Raw genomic sequence first — 24617 nt, 5'->3', positions numbered from 1 at the left:
ACCCTGGAGGACAAGTCAGCCTGAGCCCCTCTGTAGGGCCTGAATGATACCTCCAGGGACCTCAGCATGGGGAATAGTATTGAAACCATGTCACGTGATGAACTGTTAAAGCAGCTGGGCCTTTGTCCTGGAGAAGAGCAGGCTTGGGGGCTGAGAGCGCCACTTCCAGACCTGGGGAGAGCTCCTGGGTGGAAGGGGACCATGTGGATGCTGGGCGCGGAACTAGAGCCACTGCGTATTGGGCAACAAACAAGGAAAAGAAGCACTGAGCGCCAGCTAGAGGGAGAATGAGACACATGCCTCTGGTAGAGAGCCTCCCATCATGGGAGATATGCAAGCTGAGGCCAGGATATTGTAGAGGAAGTTCAAAGTGTTGGAAGGGGCAGGAGGCTGGACCAGATACTGGTGTTCAGTGCAGGATTGGCTCATAGTAAACATTTACTGATCAAATGAGACAGTGAAACCAAAGGTCCATTTATGACCTGACATCTGCAGTTCAGTTTGTGCCAGCTCTGAGTTCCCGCCCTGGCATCTTCACCTTCTGTCTGGGTGACCTTGAGCCTCCTCAAGCCTCAGTATTTTTTTCATCTGTAAAATGGGGAGATTTAACCCCCATGTGAACTTCTCCAGTAGTTCACATCCCCTATTAATGCCTTTTAGTTCATCCCCAGATTTCTGCTTTTATAAATAGAAAATGACATTGAAAGCAAAAAGCATACAGACATGCAAAAGAATGGTTAATACAAAGACCAGGAGAGTGGTTCCCAGGGGAGATGTGATTCGGGCGCGGAGACTGGTAGGGGCCCTAAGGTCCTCTCAGAGGGGGTTTTTAAAAGCTAGGTGGTGGGTATATGAATTTCTGTTTTATTATGTTCCCCTACACAATATTTATATTTATATACTCACTGTTATGATATTTTACAATAAAATATTTAAAAAGAAAAGCAAAAGATAAAAAATAGAGAAAGTGCCCTTCCCCCAAACCTCTGAAAAAAGAATGGACAAAAATGTTTACATTTGCATAGTCACAGAAGTGCTGGGGTGCAGCAGGGCTGGGGTGTTTATTCTCGGCCAAATCACTGTTTCTACTAGGTTGTCCCGTCCACCAGATCACTGTCAGCTGATGCATCTGGTGGCCCTCGAAGCCCCTCCTCATCATGGCAACCCCCATGGGGGGTGTTTCTGGATCCCCAGCCCCCACCGGGCAGGCTCCCTATCCAGCCTCTTAAATATTACTACAGCCTTTCAGGTACCTGTCCCTGGACTACTTTATAGATGAGGAACTGAAGTTCACTGAGCGAGTCTCCTGAACCAGCTAGTGGGGGCAGAGCTGGGATTTGAACCAAGACCTATTGATGCTGAAATTTTGCCCTGCTGTCTGTAGCAGGGCCAGGCCCCTCAGTTATGATAACTAATGCTATCTACACTTCACACGTATTATTCCATTTAATCCGCCCAGGCACCTATGTTATCACTGCCATTATAGCACTAGGAGAACTGAGGCACAGAGAGGTTAGTATCTTGCCCCAGGTTACACAGCAGGTGACTGTCAGAGCTGAGCTTTGGACCTAGGCAGCCTGTGCTGCCTGGCCCGGCCCATGGGAAGCACAGACACCACAGAAGCAAGACATAGGCCCAGGTCCACCGATGACCCCCAGGGACCAGAGGTCAGCAAGAGTGGAAGGCTGGAGCTGGGGGATGCAGTCAGGGAGATCTGCTCCCAGAGTGAGGCCAGCCCTATGCAATGGGCTGTCTCCCCTCCTTACTGACTAGGCCTGTGGCCCTTGGGGAGGTGCTGAGGATGTGGGCAGAGCCGAATAGATGCTAGAGCAGGCTCATAAATCCCGCCTGGCATGTCTAGGCCACAGGCTCAGACACTGGGCACTCTTTGTCATTCACTGTTGGCATGGCTTTGTAACTGGCAAGAACGTGACGTGCATTGTGTGTGCGTCTCTGGCTGCCCCTGAGTTGCCTTCTGGAAGGGGATCATACAATGTGCTCAGGCCCAGGGTGGGGGCTGGGCCCTCGTACTGCCTCATTTCTGATCCTCAGTCAAATCAGGGGTGGGCTTGAGAGTCTCAAGGTCCTTAGCTCACAGAGGCCTGGCCCACCTCAGGAGCACAGGGGAAGTGTTCCCAGGCCTGTCCTTGGGGAGCCATGCACTTAGTGGGGAAAAAGCTGGGATTGAAGGAAAAGGAGAAATAAGACACAGATGGAGGAGGAGGTACCACATTTGTTCAGTCAACAAACATTCATTGAGCACCTACTATGTGCCAGGGGTTGTTTTAGATGCTGGAGTTACAGCAATGGACAAGACAGCCACGGGGCTCCGTGGAGCTTCGACTCCAGCAGAGAAGGCAGAAGACAGACAAGGAGGCAGATACATAAACACGCCAGAACTCGACAGTCTCCCGATGGCGAAGAGAGCGGCCTGGGCATAGGGATAGAGTGACTGGGTGGGCGGGTGTGGCGAGGGGGTGGTCACTAAGACTTCAGGCAGGGTGGTCGGCGAAGGCCTCTTTGAGGTGATATCAGAGCTGAGATCTGAAGGCTGAGAAGGTCCGGCTAGAGGAAGGGAGAGGGACTGGTAGGAGGGTCCGCTGCACGGCGGCGGGCAAGGCGGTCCCACAGGCTTTCTCCCCGACCGCACCGGGCACGGCCCCCACTTCTAAAACCCTGTTCTCCTCTTTGTTTCTTTTGCTTTGCTTCTCCCACAACAGCCCCAGGTGGGGTGATATGTTTTTATTGATTTTTAGAGAGAGAGAGAGAGAGAGAGAGAGAGAGAGAGAGAGAGAGAGAGAAACATTGATCAGCTGCCTCCCATACTTGCACTGACCGGGGATCGAACCCTAAACCCTGGTATGTGCCCTGACTGGGAATTGAACCCACCTTTGGCGTATGGGACAATGCTCCAACCAACTGAGCCACCAGGCCAGGGTTAGATGGGGTAAATTTAAGTAGCCCACTGGCAGCTGAGGAAACTGAGGCCAGAGATGGGCGGAGCATTACTTGGTGCCTGGATGCCAAGGCTAGACCTGGCCCCACCTCTGGCCTGGTGCTGCTTGGGCCACCCCATTATTCAGCATGTTCTTCAACAGCCCAAGTCCAGGCAGGCTGCAGCCAGAATGGAGTCAGGCTGTGGGCACCGCTTCCCAGGGGTCACGGGGCTGGAAACGTGGGCTGCTGGGCAGGGCCCGGGAGGGGCTGGGCGGGGGTCCGGATCGGAAGGCGCCCAGCGCTGATTGGAACAAGGTGGCAGCACTGGGAGCCCAGCCGGGCTTCATTGATCTTGCCCGGTGTTCCAGCCACCGGGCGGGGCCAGCACCGGGCAGGCTGCCGGTTTTCCCAGGTGTGGGGACACCCTGGGGGAATGGCTTTTCATGTGGTTATGGGGTAGGTCTGCCACCCAGCACGTGGGGGAGGCCGGCGTTGGGGGCATGCTGGCAGTAGGGGGACTGGAGAATTGGAATCCCACATCCAGCCGATGTCAGGCTCCTGGGGCAAGGTCGTGGGCTCTGGGATCCCAGAAGGTTAGGATCTCCGTTGTCAGACGGGTTCACGTTTATCTGAGCTCTCACTGTGCCAGGCACAGTGCTGGGCACCTTCTAGGGCTTAATTCCTCATCCTCACTCCACCCTGGGAGGTGGATTCTAAGGGGAAACTGAGGCTGAACGGGGTTAAGCAACCTGCCTGAGGTCACCCAGATACGAAGTTTTGTCTGACATATAAGATCCCTACATCAGAAAGTCTTAGCGTGTGGGAAGCGCTGTGGTTAGTGCTGGGAGGACCTCGGAGATCCTTGAGAACAACTCCCTCGTGTTGGAGAAACAGGTCTGGGGAGGGGACAGGGCTTTTTGAGGTCACAGGATGACCAACAGCCAAGGAGAATCCAATGTCAGGACCCACCACCCCTCCACGCCATCTCGGGAGCTTGGCTGGCCCCTGAGTGTGAGGTCCCTGAGGGCACTGGCCCCCTTGACCCTCAGTCAAGTCCTGGTCTCACATGTTACCAGTCTTTCTGGTTGGTAACCATGACAGTTTCCTGCTGGCACACCGGAAGTTCCTTTACACTTCCAATCTGAAGCCCCGGTGTGTCAGGGAAACCCTCTTCCTCCCAATCCTGCAGTGAGAGGAATTGGCCTTTGATGTAAACACTCTTGGAATGGCTGTCAGCTTAGCAGAACAGGATGGTACCGGGGGCAGGGGTTGGGGGCAGCGGAGGGCCTGAGTGGGGCGGGGCATCACCAGTTCTTCCTTCCAGTCAGCCCTGTGGGGATCTGAGTGACCGGCCCCTTCCTTCTCTCTGTCCTCATCTCCTTCCATTCTCCCCTGCCCTCCTCCTGCTCTGGCCACACTGGCCTCCTCTCTGGTTCTCAGCACAACAGTCACACTCCCACCACAGGGCCTTTGCACATCCTGTCCTGCACACTCTGTCCGCATGGCTCAACTTCCCACCTCATTCAGGTCCTTGTACCCCCTGGGAGGTGCCTTCTGTGAGCTTCTGTGCTAGGCAGAATAATGACCCCCAAAGATGTCCACATCCCAACCCCTGAAACCCGTGAATATGCCACCTTACGTGGCAAAAGGGACTTTGCAGATATGGTGAAGGTTAAGGACTCTGAGATGGGGAGATTTTTCTGGATTATCCGAGTGGGCCCAGTATATCACAAGGGTCCTTATCAGTGGAAGAGGGGGCAGACAGGACAGTCAGAGGGAGATGTGATATGGAAAACCAGTCGGAGAACCGGACAGATGAGAGGAACTTGACCCAGTGTGGCTGGCTGTGAAGACAGAGGAAGCGGCCCCCAACCTAGGAAAGTGGGTGGGCTTTAGAAGCTGGACAAGGTGAGGAAACAGACCCTCCCAGAAGCTCCAGAAATGCAGCCCTGCCAACACCTTGATCTAGTCCAAAGAGACTCACTTATGACTTCTGAACCTCCAAATCGTAAGGTAATAAATTGTGTTGTATTGAGCGTGGTGATTGGTTATCGCAGCAACAGAAAACGAATACACCCCTCTTCTCTGATTTGTATTTCTCCAACACATTTGTTGCTGCCTGAGCAATTATACCTTTACTTCTGAATGTTGTATCTTTCCCCCACAAAAGGAGGGCAGGGTTTTGGTTTTTTCATTTGATATTGCATTCCCAAATAGAGTTGCCAGGTTCTTAAAAATAAAAATACAGGAAAATAAATAAATAAAAATACAGAAAACTCAGTTAAGTTGAATTTCAGATAACCAGCGTACACTTTTTTAGAATCACATTGTCCCAAATGTTGCAATTATTTGTGGTTTGTCTGAAATCCAAGCATTTTAAGTGTCTTGTATTTTGTCTGGCAACTCTATCTCCGAAAAAGTGCTTGGGTTCATTCTAGGATCTCAATAAATATTTGTTGAATGAATGGAATAAATAAATGAATGAATGAACCTTAATTTCTAGCTTAAAACTCTGTGTGGCTTTCAGAATACCTGCAGGTATAAGTGTAAATAATAGCAAATAATAAAAGTGAACAGCTTCATAGCCCTTCTTATATGCCAGACACTGCTCTGAGTGCATTACAATTATTCACTCACGCAGTTCTTGCAGGAACCCAGTGGGGTCGTTAGACCACTTTCCAGATGAGGAAACTGAGACCCAGGAGGGTCAGTGACTTGCTCAGAGCCACACAACCATTAAGTGACAGAGGCAGGCCCTTGAAGAACCTGGCTCACAGAACATTCTAGTTTTACGTCCTGACATACTCCTCCCCACACAGCAGATTCTTTCTCTCTAACAGCCCGTGGTGCCTTTGCAAGGGGTGCCCCCCCCCCTTCTCTGACTGCAGAAGTCAGCTTGCACACCAAAGCCCTGTCCTAATTTCCCTTTGTTGTGAGACCATCTCTGACGCCCCAGGAGGACTGGGCCCCTCTCTCTTTACTAGCCCATGGCCCCTTGTTGGAATGCATGTTAAGGACTTGCTGTTCTATCCTTTTCTCCCCAAGACTGACCTCCCTCTGAACAGACATGGGTCACTTTCAGTTCTTTGGCCATAGAACTTAGAACTGAGCCTGGCTCTAGCGGGGGTTCCCAGAGCATTTGAGGATGAATAAATGAATGAATGAGTGAGTGAACGAATGGACATCTTTCTCACTCTGGGTCTCAGTTTTAGAGTCTATGAAAGGGGAAGAACAATCTCTAAACCCCCTCCATCTCTTAAAACAAAACACATTTTCCCCCCTGATTATAAGAATAATACGCATTCATTAAAGAAAAATTGAAAAATAATAAAATTATGAAGAAGAAAATTAAAACCACCCATAATCCTGCCACCCAGAATAGTTGCTAACATTTTGGTTTTTAGCCTTCTGGTGTTCTTATTATACGTATAGATTTAATTTCTTCTCTCCTTTCTCTCCTCCCTCCCTCCCTGCCTTCCTCCTTTTAGAATGTGGGGGACATACAGTACATGTTGTTTTGAACCTGCTTTTGAAACCCCCCAACATGTAATCCTCTTCCTGATGGCGGGGGAAGTGCCTGTGCCGGCGGGGATAGGGGTGTGGAGACCCCCCAACACCAGCCGGACCACTGTGGGGCTCCCTCGTGGCTGGCCTGTAGAGTGTTTCTGGATTTCAGTTAGGAACACCCTGGTATGCACGTCCTAGCCACGTCCCTGATCCCTTCCTCAGGTCAAGTTCAAGGGGGAGCCCAGTGTGGACACTGTTGGGCTCTCCAGCCCACTGGCAGCCTTGGCCTTCTGGGCCGGGCAGGAAAACCAGGGAAATTATTTGACCTCCTTTGAAGAAAAGCTCAGTTTACACCCAAGGCCTCCCTGGTTCCACCTTGGCTGAAAACACCCATTTTATCAGCCGTTTGTTCACATTATGGCCTCAGGATCATGGTGTCCTTCTCAGACACTCGGTTCCATCCAACACAGCCTCAGAGATGACCGTGGATGGGTGCTCGTGACCTCAGGCCCGTGTAGACACCACGCTTGTTAATTCATTGCCGAGCCCTCCTCCGATCGGGCCCTGTGCCTCTCAGCGTGTCCTCGCAGTCGCCCTTGGAAGCAGGCCGACCGTCTCTCAGTTACCGACGAGAACACTGAGGGTCTGAGAACTCAGTGGCCTAGCGGAGGTCACAGAGCAGGGAAACAGGCACTGGGGTCCACCCTAGGCTGGGCTGACGTGGCGTGCGGCTAATTTTCCTGCCCTCCAAGGGCTGCACCTGTTTAGACCACTGGTTCTGCCCATGTAGACCACTGAGCCGTGGGCCTTGTAATCTGGGGGTGCAGAGACCCTGCCCCTCTACACCTACTGGCTGCTACCCAGGAGGACAGAGTCCTAGCATCACTGGGAAGCAAGGCCCGATCCTGTCCCCTGTCCTGACTCCACGTGTGTCCTGGGAGGTCACTGTGCCGCACCCTCTCCATCTGTAAAAAAGACCAGGGACCCAGATGGTAGCCCTTGGGCTCGCGGCGGCTTGGGCAGAGCAGTGGTGCTACTGAGCGCTGAGTCAAAGGGAGAAAGAACAGCCAGACAGGCCACCTCGCCACAGGCAGCCAAGCCTGGTCTTGGGGGGTTTGGAGTGGGCAGGTCTCAGTCCCAGGCTGTGCTGGGAGGATCTGACAGCCCCAGATGGAGCCCGGCCCCTCAGTCTCTGCAGATGGGAGGCTATTTTTTAACCAGCCACACAGGAAGAAGAAGCCAGAAATGAGTTCAAGGGGGTTAACCCAGGTCCCTGGGGACCCTCCTTATTTGTACCCTCTTCCCCCTACCAGCCAGGAGCTGTGTGGCCTTCACCTGGAGCTCCTTGGAGCCTCCCAGAGCTCCCAGCAACCAGACTGCTGGGGCTGGTTGTCCCAAACTGGCCCAAGTTGATGGGGAGGAAACAAGCCCAGGGAGGTCTGAACAGCCTGCCTTGCTCACCGCCGTCCCTCTATGCACTTCCCCAGGGCTAGGTCACCTCCTCTGCCTCCACCTTCTCGGGGGACCCTGATCCTCCCAGCCTCAGTTCCCCCCCCGGCAGGTGATGTGGCCTCCACCAGATAGGAAAGCTCTTCTGAGCAGGGCCTCCACTCTGTCCCATCAGTCCTGGGTTTCCTCCAGGGGCATGAGCCCCATGGACAGGGACCAGTGGAAAGTGTCTGGGGACCTCAGGAAGAGGAGGGACTTTTTGAGAAGCAGGGACCAGCCTGGGCAGAGAAAAGCAGCTTCCCACTGCGGCCTCCCTCAGACCACACCACCAGGTGTCCCTTGGTCCCCACAGGCAAGGGGTTCCTGAAAAGTTGGTTGTCTGTCGCAGTGGGTGCGGCCTCTGATGTGTGTTACTCTGTGTGAGGATGTGTGCTCCCATGTGGGGTAGGGGTGGGGTAAGCATGGGGGGTTGGTGGGCACAGGTGAGGGCGGGACCAGACTTTGGTTGCTAAGCTGGCACAGCTTGTGACAGAGGCCCCATCAGACCCACAGTTCCTACCCAGAACCTCTCTGCTGGTGCTGGTCTAACCTTAGAGTGAGTGCACATGGGGAGGGGCACATGTGGGAGAGGGGTGCATGCAGGAGAGGGGTGCATTCAGGGGAGTGGTGCATGTGCGAGAGGGGTGCATGCAGGAGAGGGGTGCATACAGGGGATAGGTGCATGTGGGAGAGGGGTGCATACAGGGGATGGGTGCATGCGGGAGAGGGGTGCATGCAGAGGATGGGTGCATGCGGGAGAGGGGTGCATGGGGAGAGGAGTGCATGCAGGGGAGGGGTACATGCAGGAGAGGGGTGCATGCAGGGGATGGGTGCATGCGGGAGAGGGGTACATGGGGAGAGGGGTGCATGCGGGGGAGGGGTGCATGCGGGAGAGGGGTGCATGCGGGAGAGGGGTGCATGCGGGGGAGGGGCACATGTGGGAGAGGGGTGCATGCAGGGGAGGGGCACATGTGGGAGAGGGGTGCATGCAGGGGAGGGGCGCATGTGGGAGAGGGGTGCATGCAGAGGAGGGGCACATGTGGGAGAGGGGTGCATGCGGGGGAGGGGCGCATGTGGGAGAGGGGTGCATGCGGGGGAGGGGCGCATGTGGGAGAGGGGTGCTTGCAAGGAGGGGGTGAATGTTGGGAGGGTAAAGGACCCAAATGCTGTGAGGGCCTCTAGGGAGCTGGAAACCTAGAAACTGCTTGAGGAGAACTGACTTGGACTTGCCTCCTTTTATTTATTGTCTACTTAAAACAATACTGTTAATAAATAACATTAATTGAATCTCTCTCTCTCACACACACACACACACACACACGCCCATGTGACACAAAAAATATGAGCACGATGAATAAAACTTGGAAAATACAGAAAAACACTTAAAAATTGTTGGAGCCTGAAATCTTAGAGCCAGAGTGAGCATCTTTGAAAGGGTAGGGGGTCTTGGGGTCTTAATGGAATAATATTAATTCTCACATACTAAGCATTTCACAAGGGCTGCCGGTGGAACTAAAATATTGTCCTACCTAATTCTCTGTACTGTTATTCTCCCAACTGTACAGAGGAGGAAACAGTAACGGGGAGGGGAAAGATCTCCCTCGGGCAGTAAGTGGCAGAGCCAAGATTCAAACCCAGGTCTGACTAACCCGAAGGTGCACCTCCTCTCAGGGTCCGGGTCTCAGACCCCTGGGCAAACCGTGCTCACTTATTCACGCCTCCCTCAGGATTTCCCAGGCACCTCCAAGGAGTCAGATCTAGCTCTGCCCTGAGCACTCAGCCATAAATAAGACAGACAAACCCCCAGTCTCAGCCCCCGGATGGCCACAACCCAAGCCCCAACCTTGATCACAGCCTGATTCCAAGTCCAGGTGTGGCTGTTGAGGTGTGATCCCACCTCCCCATTCAGCAGGGCCCTCCATGAGCTTTTCATCAGCCTTGAAGTGTCTAAAAGCCACCCCACCAGGTCCACCGTACACAGGGGCGGGGAGGCCACCAACCACCACTTCAGGCCTGTTACTCTGGGCCAGGGCTCCCTGGGGCAGGGGCTGAGCTAGGGCTGGGGGTGGCCTCGGGCCTGCCTGACCAGGGTGGGCTAGAAGCTCAGCTCCCCTCTGCACTTGGCCGAATGAGCCTCTGCACACCCCCAGCAGCCCCAGGCAGCATTGCTGAGCTCAGGGCAGCCACTGGAGGGCTTCCATGTCCTCGAGTCCTCAACTGGGTCTCCTCTTCCTGACAAGGCCCTGGACACCCCAGGACCCTTAGGGAACTGTGACTCCACCAGCTGGGATCAAAGCAACACGGCGGGGCTGATCTGGACGCCCTCCTGCACCATGTGTTTGGGGGCCTGTGTGTTCTCTCCAATCCCCAGTCAAGACCAGCTACCTAACTGGCGGCACCCAGAGCCAAAGGGAAACATGGGCCTCTGACGGAAAAGGAGGAAAGTGTTTCGCTTTCTTCCACAGCCTCTAGACCGGTCATGGGGTTTTGTATGTCGTACTTCCTTGGATTTGGGGGTACTTGGGTGAGTGCACACCCTCACAGACACCTGGCTTCCCACCACGCTAAAACTTGGCATATGGGTCACAAGCCCCTGTCTCCCCAGACTCGCACGCATGCTCAGGCCTTGCCCATGGTGGGGTCACCAATGCACCCAACTTCATTTAAAATACACCAGTCCAACAATAGAAATATTAAGAATTTCAAGATAGCAACTGCAGAGCATCGAACCCAACTGTGGGGCCCTCTTCTGAGCTTGGAGGCCTGGAACCACCCCTGCTAACAGCCTGTGGAGCTGGCCTGCCAGAGGGAGCGACCCAGCTCAGGCGGGAGGTCAGCCACCCACTGCAGTCTGCAGGGGTGCGGCGTGTCGTCCGCACGTGTATTCAGGAGCTGCCTTCTGTGCACAGGGCTGTGCCACGGGGGACCCGGTGGCAGTGGTGAGCAGAGCCTGGATTTGAACCCCAGCCCCACCACTCATAAGCTGTGTGAACTTTGGCTAGTGGCTTTGCTTCTCTGGGCTTCACTTTCCTCTTCTGCAAAATACAGACAAAAATACTGACCATGGGGTTGTGGGAATGAGCAGTGATGTATATAAAGTGCCCAACTTGATGCTGGCCCTCAGCCAGTTGGAGAGGTGACTCCAGGCAGAGGCATGGCCTCCCGCAGGCAAACATGGAGGTCCATGAGCAGGGGCAGAGACCTGTCTGTGTGCATGTCCCTCTCACACACGGGAGACCCGAGCGGGGACCTCCAGGGCACTTCGGCAGGATGCCCAGTAGGCCTGGGGCATAATACAGGGTCAGACAGAACCTGCAGTAGGCGGGAGGGGCCCCTGGGAGACGGGGGGCCCAGGGAGAGGAGCCCAGGGAGAAAGGCCTCCAACAAGGTGCTGTTCTGAGAAGCATAACATAGGTCCCAGCCCAGTAAGAAGGAAGCCCTTTGCTGCGGACCTGGCCAGCCATGGGATTTTGCCCAGCTCTGACCATGTCCCCCTCTCTGTGCCTCAGTTTCCCCAGCTATGCTCTGGTGAAGGAGAGGACCACCACACATCAAGTGCCTGCTGAGTGGACCATGCACTGTGTTGTACAAGTCTCCTCTCTCTTGCTCCTCAAGTGATTACTGGCCCACTTTTCTCGTGAGAAGCCAGATTCTGACTGGCCAGGCTCATGGAAGTGCCACCTTGCTTCCAGGAGGGGGCCAGCAGGAGCCAAGGGATGTTCCTTGATCCAGGAAAACCTCGATCAACTCATTCACCCGATTAGCTACTGCGCTGTGGTGAGGTACAGGCTCCAGCTCCGGGCTCCCTGGGTTCGAACCCCACCTAGGTGACCTTGGACAGGACTTCAGTTTCCTCAGCTATAAAACGGGCTTGGTAATAGCAATCGGTCTTATAGGGGTGTGAGGATGAAATGCTCAAAGACATACGAAGCGCTTAGGCCGTGCCTGGCATGAGTGAGAGCCATGTGAGAGTTTACTGTTAATATTATAACTATTTAAGAGTTGAGTTGTCATTATTTATATTTTCTGGGCAATTACGCATTTACTAATTCCAATTTTGTACTTTTCCTTTTAGTATTAGGACCCAGGATATTTCCCTCTCAAATCTCGTACAGTTTCTTAGATCCTTGGACAGATTATTCTCTGCTACCACAGTGGTCTTCCCGAAGCCCACCCCCCAGGGGGAGAAGCCTGTGTTGATTAGCATTTCAAAGGCTCTGAAAAGTTCTGCAGCAAAACACCCTGTAGAACAATGTTTGATACAGCCATTCCCAATCTTGTTTGGTCACAGAGCCCCCTGAATTTTGCTTAACACCTGATAACATCTGCTGAACATACGTTGGGAGATGTGCCCCTCATTTCCTTGTTTCTAGGAAATGGCAGACCCTCCTTTCACAGAGATGAGGGGTTCCTTCTGCAGAAACCATCTCCAGTAACAAGGTGATCCCATCGCCTAGCGGGTCCCCCGCGTTCTCACCTTTATGGTCTGATTCAGTCCCCGCAGAAGCCTGGGGAGGTCACCTGCGTCGATATCCCCATCTTACAGATGAGGAAATTGAGGTTCGTGGAGCGGCCACACAGCTAGTAAGTGGCAGATCCGGGAGACAAACTCAGATTCTGATTCTAAATCCCACATTCTTTCTTCTGTACATTAATAGGAAAAATAAAAATAGATCCCATTCTGCCGGATCACTGCTTCCTGGTGACATGCTTTTAAAAAAACCTAAAGTTTTTTTCTCCTGATAACATTGTGTTAAAAACTTAAAATCTTCAGTAGCTTTCTTCTGATTACTAAAGGCATCTGTTCTTATTGTATATATGACTTTTCAAACATTTTGAGTTGGAAAATGAGCAACTCCATAATCTCACCCCAAGAGGTAACCCAGGTTAACAGGTGGACAAGTACTTTTCCAGATCTGTGTGGTCCGACGAGGTGGCAGTGAGCCACACGCGGCAATTTCAACTAAAATATTTAAAATGAAACCAGCAGTCCCTCCGTTGTGCCAGGACTGAGTATTCCCACCACGCAGGTGGGCTGGACACAATGTTGCCATCATCACAGTGGGACGATGCTGCTCTAGACTCTTCCTAGACACTGACATATATGTGCGACAATGATTAATATTCTCCATGAGGTTCCTGCATATGTCATACGTCTCTGTCTGGCCTCACCCATGGAGGGAAGAGACTCAGAAAAACAGTCTGGAAGGAAACACACCCAATGATAGCGGTTTCCCCTGGGTTGAGATAACAGACTTTAATTTTAAATGGTCCGGGTCCCTTGGGGTGCTACAACATAAATGCAGGTGTGGTGTGCTGTCATGGATTCACTTTTCCCCTAATGTTCTTGCTTTTCTAAATCTTCAAGGTATGATGTCGCCCGAGGCTTAAGTTACTATTACTATTTTTCAAATTGAGGACTCATAAAGAGTGGGAGCCCGAACAAGTCAATAAATGAAGAGCGAAGAAAGAAAGGCAGACTTGCACGTCTGCAGGCCCAGGGCCCCTCCAGCCCAGGGCTGTCGTCGGCGGGACTGCTTCCTGAGCACAGGCCGAGCAGTCACACGGGGTCCTTTGCTAAGAGCCCCATGCTTGACTTCATGTTCTGCAGCCACCATCCTGAAATTCTTGATGCTTTCTGAACACAGGGCCCTACATTTGCCTTTTGCACTGCACACGGGCACTGGTCCTGGGATCATCCCCGTCTTAGGCCTCCTTTTGGCTGTTCTGAGCTGCCAAGCCTTGTCCTTGTCAGACCACAGACGCGCTCCTTCCTGGAGCGCTCTACCTGCCGAGAACATTGTGCTTCGGCTGCTCAGACATGTCTAGAGAGCGGGTGCAGGAGGTCCCTGTGGTCTCGTCACACACGCACACGCATTCGAGGCGCACGTCTGCACTGGCCTATTTCAGAGAGCAGCCCAGTGCATCATGGGAGTCTCTGCCCCACATTGCAGCCCAGCTCGGATCCTGCCTGGACACTGACTGTCTTGGAGACTGTGCCCAGCCTCCAGGCCTGCCCACCTCCTCCCACCCTCTTCCATCCCTCTGCCACGCCATTCACTTTGCCGGGACCACCTATGTTCCTTCCTTCTCAGACACCTCTTCCAGACCCATGTCAGGATCCACCCTGTCTGGGAAGCCTTCCGACAGTATTTGGGAAGGGCCTGAACTGCAGGAGGCAATGCGGTTCCTTCCTCCCTTCCTCCCTCGTTGCCTTTTCTCTTCTTAAATATTCGTTTCAGCAGGTCACCTCGTTACTCTGAGTCTCATCTGCAGTGGAGGCATTTGAAGTTCCAGAAGGCTGAGATCGACTTCGATAGGCAGGACACGGGCGGGAAGTGGGGGGGTGCTGGCCTCTCACCAGGGTGCTCTCCTGAGGTGGACTCTTTCCACGTCGCCAGGACGCCAGTTCCTGGAGGGCAGCCCTCTGTGGGTTTTGTTTGCTCCCGAATCCCCAGTGTGTAGAACAGTTCGTGGTGTGGTGCTCAACACAGGTCTGTTGAATGATCAGCTGCACCAACTGGCCCCTATCACATCCCAGACCCTGAGAATGCGAGAATCCAAGGAGACCAGCCCTTTCCGGGGAGACTGTCTCCAGATTCAGACCACAATGCAAGCCCCAAGCATTTCCTGAGCACCAGCTGTATGCGGGGCTCCGCCCAGCTCAGGGCAAAGCCTTGCTCCACAGCCTGGCAGGGCCGGGCCAGGGGGTAAGATGGCAGACACACGACCTGGGAAGAGGAAGAGAGAGGAGGGGTGGCCAGCAGGGCCTTGGCCCGGCAGGAACAGGCCCCTCCCGGCTGCAGTCTGGCCAGAGGGAGGCCCTGCTCACCTGCTCCTGGGAGGGTGGGGCTGCCTCTTCCTCTTTCTTTCTTTGAAAAATAAAACCGTTTTCTCCCTAAATCTACAAGTCATACATGTTCAGTGTTTAAAGGTTTGGAAAATACACAATCACCAGAAGAATTAGAAATAAGGTATTAGTGTAATGTGCACATTAGCTGTGGCATTTTAGTGTTTTCCTTCCAATATTTTTTCTAAGGTAGACTTGGTCTTTGTCCCTTGGGAAGGGATATGGGTGCTTGTGGAGGAGGGCTGGGCTCTCCTCTGGGGCTCCCACTACCCCTAACATGGGGCCCTTACTCCAACCATTCTGGACTTGACACATCTTCCTAAGATGTGCACAGAGGGTGCGCAGAGCTGTGGGAGGAGTGTCAGCAGGTCTAGCCTTCTGTCCCACTTTCTCCATGGATGGGGAAGGTCTAGCCTTCTGCCCCCACTTTCTCCATGGTGGGGAAGGTCTAGCCTTCTGTCCCACTTTCTCCATGGATGGGGAAGGTCTAGCCTTCTGTCCCACTTTCTCCATGGATGGGGAAGGTCTAGCCTTCTGCCCCCACTTTCTCCATGGATGGGGAAGGTCTAGCCTTCTGTCCCTGCTTTCTCCATGGTGGGGAAGGTCTAGCCTTCTGCCCCTGCTTTCTCCATGGGTGGGGAAGGTCTAGCCTTCTGCCCCTGCTTTCTCCATGGATGGGGAAGGTCTAGCCTTCTGCTCCCGCTTTCTCCATGGTGAGGAAGGTCTAGCCTTCTGCCCCCACTTTCTCCATGGATGGGGAAGGTCTAGCCTTCTGCCCCCACTTTCTCCATGGATGGGGAAGGTCTAGCCTTCTGCCCCCACTTTCTCCATGGATGGGGAAGGTCTAGCCTTCTGCCCCTGCTTTCTCCATGGATGGGGAAGGTCTAGCCTTCTGCCCCCGCTTTCTCCATGGTGGGGAAGGTCTAGCCTTCTGCCCCTGCTTTCTCCATGGGTGGGGAAGGTCTAGCCTTCTTCCCCCACTTTCTCCATGGTGGGGAAGGTCTAGCCTTCTGTCCCACTTTCTCCATGGGTGGGGAAGGTCTAGCCTTCTGCCCCTGCTTTCTCCATGGTGGGGAAGGTCTAGCCTTCTTCCCCCACTTTCTCCATGGTGGGGAAGGTCTAGCCTTCTGTCCCACTTTCTCCATGGGTGGGGAAGGTCTAGCCTTCTGCCCCTGCTTTCTCCATGGGTGGGGAAGGTCTAGCCTACTGTTCCTGCTTTCTTTGTGGGTGGGGAGAGTCTAGCCCTCTGCCCCTGCTCTCTGTGGGCAGGATCATAACTTCAGCTCACTGAGGGAGGGCTGAAGGAAAACCCTCAGGGAGGGGGCACTCCTTGGGGCTGTGGAGTGTTGGTCCTCCATCACCGAGCACCCAGGCAAGTTGAGTTTGGGGGAGGGGGCATGGCCCTCTTTTACCCTTGTCATCTCACCCTCTTGTCCATTTGAGTGTCCAAGTCTTTCTTCACTTAACACCAGTCACCTTTCCTCTCTTAACAAAGGTGGACTGGGAGACAGGAGGTGCCCATGACTAGAACGGGCCTGTATTTGTAAAGCCCAGATGGGCAATGCGCCAGCCCAAAGGGGCCGAGTGCTCATGGTGGCATTTTAGTCACTGTGTCACAGTGAAGGATGTTTTGAGGGGGGCAGACTTTGGTCACCTCTGCAAATCATAAGTTATGGCGTCTGCCTTTTCCGCCCACATGTAAGTCTGAACCTTTTGCCAAAAACACTTTTCCCAGACGCAAAGGAAAACCCCAAAGAGGAACCTAAACCTTCACGCCGCTGCTCGGATTGGACGACTGGACTTGAGAGCTCAGGCGTCACCAGCAAGCGTTTCAAAGAACAAGCCAGACGGCGAAGGGGAAGTGAAGGGAGAAGCTGGAAACCTCTGGGGCTGGCCAGTCATTTGTTCGTTCATTTATTCATTCACCCTCCCTCCCTCCCTCCCTCCACTTGGCAAGAAACGGGCTCCTGCTCCCTGGGGCCGCCCTCTGACCAGTGGAGGTGCGGGTGTGAGGGCAGGGTGAGCGCTCGCAGGCCTGGACAGGAGCAGGGAGGGCCTGGGAAGGCGCCCCAGAGGGGCAGGTCTCTCACCTTCCCCGTTCCGCTCAGTCAGAGAGCCTCTTCAGCCCAGGAGGAGGAAGAACGTAACATAGTATTTATTACATAGTGAATATAGCATTTCTGGAGGGCTTGCCTCTGCCCCAGGCCCTGTAAGAAGCACGTAATGTACATTATCACATTAAATCCACCCAACAGGTCTCGACGGGGGTACTGTTTGTTCTCCCCATTAAACAGATGAGAAAACTGAGCTCAGAGAAGGGAAGCACTTGGTCCAAGGCCACACAGCGAGAAAGTGGTGAGGCCTGGGTCTCCTCCCCAAAAAGCACCTCTGCTTCCCCCCATCTTGGAAGCTATTGACAAGGGCACTGACAGTCCCCCTAGAGTGTCCCCTGTGCCCACCAGGGGGTCAGTGTCGGAGAGGGAGCATCTGCCAAGTGGCAAGTGATCAAACCGGAGGCAGGCCGAGGGCCCAAGGAGGCTGCATGTGCTCAGGGCTCACCGGGACAGTGTGCAGGGCTGCAGGGCCGGTCCCCTCACTCTGTCCAACCAGCCTGTGAGGTCCGTGCTCCTAGCCTCATCTTAGAGGAGGAAACAGACTCAAAGAGGCGAATTAACCCGTTGGGTCACCCCAGTATAAACAGCTTAAATCCGGTCTGATTCCTCAACCATGTGCAAAGCAGAGGGTCGGTGCCCAGGTAGCTGAGAAAAGTCAGTTTTCCTGCTGCCCAATTCAACCCCTGTTTGGAACTCAGAGCCTCTCCTGAATTTGCTCACAGTTCCTGATTCCTGTGACTGTTCACGGTGTGACTGAGTCCCACTCCCAGCCCCAGGCCCTGGGTTCCTAACCCCGCTGTGCCAGGTGCTTCCTCCAGGAGGCGCTGTTTCAAGGCCGGTGATGGAGGCCTGACTTCCAAATCCACTGGCTAAAGCCGGCCCTCCAGCCCCCGCATCTGCACCGAGGGAGACAGGCACTCAGCACTAAGGTGGGAACGACTGGCTGAGCCCCAGGCTGGCCGGGGACAGGAAGTTCAGAGAATGCCAGGCTCCCTGGTGGCCACAGGTGCTCCCGGGAAGACTCTGGGCAGAAGGGCTGAGTTCAGTCTTGGAGATGGGGTGAGATTCTTCACCCACTCCGGGTGGTGGATTTGAGGAAGGGTCTGCCGAGGAGGCATCTCCAGGAGCTGGCGTTTCGCTGCCCCACTGAACCCTGAGCCCAGGCCTCCGTTACCCCATCAATGGAGGAGTCTGGACTGGCTGGAGTCGGGGGACGGTGCTATCTTCCTGCCACTCAGAGCCTTCTGGAAGATCAGGTTTTCAGGCCCAGTTGCTCAGGGGCATCCATCTCCCGGCCCCCCTCCCCTCGGGTAGCTCCCCACCCCCTCAGGTAACTGAGAAAGCCTCAGCTTTGATGCGGCCACCTCAAGGCCGCACTGTCAATGGGCCCTCTATGTGACCAGTGGGGCCGCTGGCCGTAGTGGGCGCGGTGAGGCCTGGACACACAGTCCCACTGTGTGGGGCCCGCTCAGGCCCGCCCAGACCCTGTGGCCGGTGGGGGGCTCCTTCCAGCCTGGGGGGCACTTTGGACAGGCAGGGTGGTCTGGGGAGACGGATGTGTGCAGGGAGGCCTTAGGAGCTGCCATCAAAGGGGCCCGGCAGAGGTGGCGCCAGGCGAGCGCCATAGTGGTGGCGGGATGGCTGGTGGTCAGTCCATGAATCTCCCGGGGTTGGTGGGGTGGGGGTGGCCGCCATGGGCGCACTACTCAGGGTGACCAGCCATCCTGGGGTGCCTGGGACTCGAGACTTGCAGTGTTAGAACCCAGAGAGTCCCCTGCTATTGGCCACTGCCCAGAGTTCAGGGAAGGACAGTGACCCCGCTCTGGTCTGGGCAGCTTCCTTCCTGTCCAGTGACCTCTGAGTCAGACCATCCCAGTGAGACTGCCCAGGGTCATTGTGCCCACCCGGCCTCCACAGAGGCCTCCTCACCTCGGAGGCCATTTCCATTTCTCCCAGGCACCTTCGGGGAGGAGCTCCCGCCGCTCAGAGAACCTTGGCCAGCAGCGGAGCCGGCCTGGTGGTCTCCCAGCACCCCGCCGTGTGCGCCCTCCAGCCGTCCCAGGGGCGCCCACGATCGTCCTGCTCTTTGCTCCTTCCACACCTTTGCCCCGGCCATTCCTCTGCCTGGGACATCCCCACGGTCACCTCCTCACCCTGCTAGATTCCGGGGTGTCCCTTCTCCAGGGAGATGCTTCTCTGCCCTGAGGTGGGTTTGTACTCATCTTTGATCTCCAGCCCCAGTGCCCCCCATAACATATATTACACCCCAGTGCAGTTTTCAGTTTACCCGTCTCTTTCCACACCAGCCCGTGAGCTCTTCAAGGGCAGGGAGCTGACCTCGTCAATCACCCTAGTACCCGAGCCCCAGCACAAGGCCGGGCTCGTAGTACTGGAAACACTGACTGAGCACTGACTGTGCCAGGCAGCCTGCTCCTCATCCTCCCCAGAGCTCCATGAGGGGGATAATCATCAGCCCCATTTCACAGATGGAGAAACAGAGAAACAGAGAGGTGAAGTAACTTGCCCCAGGCTACACAGCTAGTAAAAGGCAGAGTCGAGACCTGAACCCGGAGAATCTGATTCCAGGGCCCAAGGCGGGGTCTCTCCACTCTGCTCCTTGATACGCTTCCGAAGAATGAATGAACAAATGAAAGCCACGGCCTCTCCAGTTTCTTCTACATCCTGCATGTCGTAGTTGAGGGCCATTTTCTCTGGCTCCCTGTCCTGGGGGAGCACTTCTGCCCATGGGGTGAGTTTAGGGGTGCTGTGATGGGGACCTGCTGTGAGAGGTCGCCCCTGAGGATGCAGAGAGGACCTCATGGGGCTTTAGGATAGAGGTGCTAGCCCTTGCCGGAGCTGTGGGTGAGCCTTCAGGCATCCTAAGGCCATTGCCTACATTTGTCAGAAGGGGAAGCCAAGGCCCAAAGAGAGGAGGGGACCTGCCCACAGTCACCCCGTATGGCCAAGTCACAGCCATTAGGCCTCAGCTTCCCCATTTGTCAAAGAGAGGAACGGGTATCCCTCGTCCGGCCTGGGAGCATCCTAGGAGCAGAGATGGGAGGAGGATGAAGGGTTGAGGGCCAAGCAGCTCCCCAGAGGCCTCCACCTCAGTGTCTGCAACTCTGCCACCTGTCTGCCAGCCCTGGGGGGAAAGCGTTGCTCTCTCCCGCTCTCCTCCTCGCCCTCTCCTGCAGGGTGGACTCACGTGCCTCTCTGCCCTCTTCCCGAACCTCTTCTCCACAATGAACTGAGGGAGTGCTGGTCCTTGGCTCAAAATGAATGCTCCCTGCTCTCTGAGTCAGAGAAACCTAGAAGAGGCGTGGTGGGGGCAGTTGTCGGATGTTACTCACAAGGAGTCAGACTCTTCAGGGGATCCAGGGTTCTGCCTTACTGCTTCCGAGAGTCGCCTGAGCAGGCCCCTTGTCACTAGGTGGGTGTGGATGCCCTAAGGCAGGGGAATGGGTAAGGTGCTTCAGCATCCCCTGCCTTTGCCAGTGCAAACAAAAGGGCAGCCACCTCCCTTTGGTCTGTGGGGACACAGGTAGCTTGGTGCTGGTGCTGGCAACCACCCTGGATGGGTGGGTCGGGGCATGAAGATAGAGAAGGCCACACTGGGGGCTGGGCATCAAATCCAACTCACTGTTCCCCTTTTACCTATGAAAGAATGGTCACCCAGAGATGTCAAGTGACTCAGATGGAGTCACACGGCACATGGGTGGCAGAGCCAGGCAGAGTACAGGGTTCCTGGTCAGGCTGTGTGTCAGAATCACCTTAAGGGGACTTTCAAAAGTCCCAGGCGCCCACTCAAGAGATTCTGATTCCACAGTCAGAGGTGGGAATTGGGAACCCAGGTGTTTAAAAGCTCTCCAGGGGTGGTGATGTCCCAGACTCATTGGCTCCATCACCTCCTGCTGGAGTTTCTGCTCATATAGAATTCAGGGGGTCTGTGCACTTGGGCAGGAAACACAAAGACGTCTTTCCTTTCACTGACCACTCACTGAAATGAGCACCTTTTCCCACGGACTTTGTCACCGTGGAAATCACAGATATTGTCCAGTCTCACTGGACTTGTCAAGATGATCTTGAAATACTGGGTGTGCTCATCGCCCAACCCCACTGTGTCGCGGCGATTGCTGGAGCTGCTGAGACCTTTCATCACTGTTACCGAAGGGTCACATGGCCACAGCTTCACAGCCTTGCTCTCGTACAGTTTGCTAACTACATTCCCAAAGATTTGGTTTTCTGTGTCATCCTACGAATGTGGTTTTATGCATTTAAAAATGCAATTCTGAGGAGTCCGTAGATTTCCCGAGACTCCAGAAAGGTCCGTGGAGCAGAAGGGTTAAGGACCCTGTGTGGGACAGCACGGAGCTGAGCTCGGCAGGACCAGGGCTTGGATCTCTGTGGGCACTGAATGGGCAGCAACAGCCCTGTGAGCCTCCGGAGACAGAATCCAGGAGACAGAGCGCCTGAAGGGACTGTAAGCGGAGCACGGAGAACAGACTTGGGCAGGAGGGAGGGTACCAACAGGGTGGACAGAACTTCTCCGTGGAATTGCAGGGAAAGCCTGAGACCCCAGACCCCAGGCCCACAAGGCACATCAGTGTCCCCATCCACCGGGGATCAGCCTGCTCTGCCCAGTGGCTTCCTGTCCCTGGGCGCACAGTGGGCCACCGTCCTCCAGCTGTCTCCTCCCTTCCTACCGCCGTCTGCATCTCCTGGGCTACAGAGCGTCAGGAGCCCATCCTAGGTGGGTCAGCCCCGGCTCGCAGTGTTCCTTGGTTTTAAACTCTACGTTTCTTCATTTTGCTCATGGAGGGGGAAATACAGATTGCAAAGACCCAGCAAATGGTTTTTATAAACTCTTATTTTCTTGCCACAGAACTGCCTTTAATTAGCTCCGAGGACTACAAAGGAGCAGCGTTATAATAGGAGCGGCTTAAAGGAAAGAGCCCACGGCTCTTGGCTCCTGGGCTGGGGCTGCTGCTGTCACCAGCGACAGCCAGGTTTGGTGGGAGTGTCCCCGCTGCAGGGATGGCAGGTCCTCCGGTCCCCCTCGGTCCCCGTCTGCAGCCTGCCCCAGCTTTTCTCCAGGGAGGAGGCACCGCCCGCCATCAGGCAAGCCCTTTGGGCAATAAGCACCCAAATATGCCTCAGTCCCACCAGAGCCAGCTGCAGGGCAGGCAGACGGGCAGAAGGGCAGACGGCTAGTCCGACGGACTTGAGCATCTCAGCTGGGTAACAGCAACACCAGCCCCCAAACCCTGGAGCTCTGGAGTCTCCTCAGCCCCTCTACTTGGGGAGGCAGCTGTGTCCATGTCCAGCCAGAGGCACTGCCTTCACACACAGCCCATGCCCAGCCTCGGACCGTCAGCATGTCACAGCCAGGGCCTCTGTCTGTGGCACAGAGAGGCCAAGCAACTTGACCAGGGCACTCAGCAAGGCAGCCCCGGAGTTGAGACTCCAGCTCAGGGACTCTTGACCCCCAATCCCAGGTGCCTCAGGCCCATCTGGGCTCCTGGCTGGGAAAGGGGGAGGCAGGCGGTCGGGAGTGTCTGAGGTCACGGCACATCAGCCCCACAGACCAGAAAGAGTCAAGGAAAGCCCCCCCCCCCGAGTTCCAGCCTCAATCGGAGGTTCTAAGTTGGGGGTCCGGACCCCTATCCTTTGTTGATCCACTCAAGCCACACCTCTGGGTCTCTTTAGGCCATGAATGGAGGCAAACGCTGCCCAGGAACCCTTTCTTGTCCTCTATAACCGAGTTTGCAAACCTTCCCAAGGCCTGCTCCCCCCCATGCCGTCCAGTTTCAGTACCGAGAGCTACACACGTTCTCAATAAAAGCCTCCTCCTCCTCTCGCTGCTGGCCTCACCCCAGGTCATCGGGGGACATGGGCAAGGTCCCCAGGAGGGTCTCAGGCAGGGGTGGCCTGGCTCTCGGCCGCCCCACGGCCCTCAGCAGCTGGCCGGGCCCAGGGAGAACTAAGTGTCTCCTTGAGTCTGTGTCTGCCTGAGCCAGGTGGAGGGTCCAGGCGCTCCGGGAGGGCCAGGAGCTGTGGCTGCAGGACCCAGGAGCCTGTTAGTGACGCAGGAAGCCACGGGTGACAGGGACACCCCCCAAATCCTCTGTACCCCAGGACCCTCCAAGACCTGTTCTTTGAGGTCTTGAGGTCTTACGGTACCTATTGTCCCCACCACTAACTGTCCCCACCAGCTGAGGATAAAAGTCCACTTTGCTCCAGGAGACCACGGAGGCCACCAAGCCCTCTTCCCACCTCAGGCTTTCAGAGGCCAGCGGATTTAGGGAGACAGGCTGTGAGCTTGAAGGCAGCCAGGAGAGTCGGTGGAGGGACGTGACCCGGGGCCTGGCCGCCGCTCCCCACCCAAAGGACCAGCCCAGGGCCCTGGGCGATAGTTACTCACCGCGGATGAAGGTCGGCGTGTAGGTCGGGAAGGAATCGAAGATGCTGTTTGATGCCATGCCCTGCTCTGAGGAAGGCGAGCACTCGGCCCTTCAGGGGTGGGTTGGGATTGATTTGGTTGGCTGTTGTTTTATTTTTTCCTAGCTACTTTTGAAAATAAAGGGGTGGTGGTGGTGTTGCTTTTTGTTTGTTTTTTTGTGTGTTTTGTTTTGTCTCTCCCCCCACCCCCACTGCTACAAAAAAGAAAAAAGGAAAGAACGCGAGAGTGTGTGTGTGAGCGAGAGAGAAAAAAAATCCCCAAGGAAAGTAAGTTTCTGTTTGTACCCAAGAATTTGGATTCTCGGTCCCACAGGAATGTCTAGCCACAAATTTTCAACAGAAGCGTATGCAGAGTGTATCATTAGATGGCGGGAAGGGGCCTTCGGCAGCCAGGGCGGAAGAGCTCGCGGGGCAGTGAGCGCAAAGCCAGACCAGCATCAGCGCCACGGGAATGAATGAATGAGGCTCGCCCCCGGCAGAGCCAGGCTCCGGAGGGTGCAAGGGTGGCCCGGGGGTGGGGAGGACCGGGAGCCAACCAGCGCCCGCGCAGGGCCCTGCAGGCAGCGGAGGGCCTGGCCTTGTGGTTCTGTGGTTGAGGGACCAGGCCTTCACAGTGTCAACCCAACCTCAGCTCACAGGATGCAAGAAGCCAGCTCGCGGCCTTGGCCCATTGGCTGTGCAGCGGTCACCTGGGCCGTGATGTCACGGTCTCTTAGAGGATCTTGTGGCTCCTTTCTCTCTTTCTGGAAAAAAAACAGAAAGAGAGAAAAAAGCGATGGCTTTTATTTGTGGGGCTGGCCTCAGCACGCGGCCCAGAAACAGAACTGAAAGCAGTTGGAATGGGGGTGGCTGGGGCGGTGGTTTGGATCCTGTGGGAGACTCCTTTGTAATTAAGGCCAGCGTTGGCCCGGGCGGTCTAGGAGCTCTGCAGGGACCTCACCGGGCACGGGGAGCCTGGGCCCACCAGCGGGCAGAGGGCTTCTCTCTGCGCCTCCCACTCCTGGCTGTGCCGACACCGCCATTGTCCTCACCCCTGTTGCCGAGAGAGGCGTCCACGCACGTGTGGCTGGGTGGCACTTCAGGGGGGTTTTATGGGAGCTGGGATTAAGTACAAATGGGAAACACATGAAGCAGCATCTCCAGCTCACGCCTCACCGAGGCCTAGCCACCCAGAAGGGCTTCCTTGTGAAAGCCAGCAGCACGGTGCCAAGGGCTCCGCAGAGCTGGGGCTCTGAGGCCGAGCTTGTCATTAAGGCCTTTTG

The 24617-nt window shown here is 55.2% G+C and overlaps 1 protein-coding gene across 1 annotated transcript in view; it reads right to left on the bottom strand.

Moving 5' to 3' along the window:
- Window positions 1-23764, bottom strand: part of RUNX3 (RUNX family transcription factor 3) — a 58566-nt gene extending 34802 nt beyond the window's left edge. Inside the window, exons 1-2 of the mRNA XM_036257076.1 lie at window positions 23641-23764; window positions 23318-23463 (exon numbers count right to left, since the gene is read on the bottom strand). Coding sequence (XP_036112969.1) covers window positions 23318-23375 — 58 coding nt within the window. The 5' untranslated portion in view covers window positions 23376-23463; window positions 23641-23764. The remainder of the gene's footprint in view (window positions 1-23317; window positions 23464-23640) is intronic.
- Between the last annotated feature and the right edge of the window lie 853 nt (window positions 23765-24617).

This window comes from Molossus molossus, unplaced genomic scaffold (assembly GCF_014108415.1).
Source record: "Molossus molossus isolate mMolMol1 unplaced genomic scaffold, mMolMol1.p scaffold_m16_p_12, whole genome shotgun sequence".
Taxonomy (NCBI): domain Eukaryota; kingdom Metazoa; phylum Chordata; class Mammalia; order Chiroptera; family Molossidae; genus Molossus; species Molossus molossus.
The sequence above is the reverse complement of the archived record's forward strand: the minus strand, read 5'-3'. Positions and strand labels throughout refer to the sequence as shown.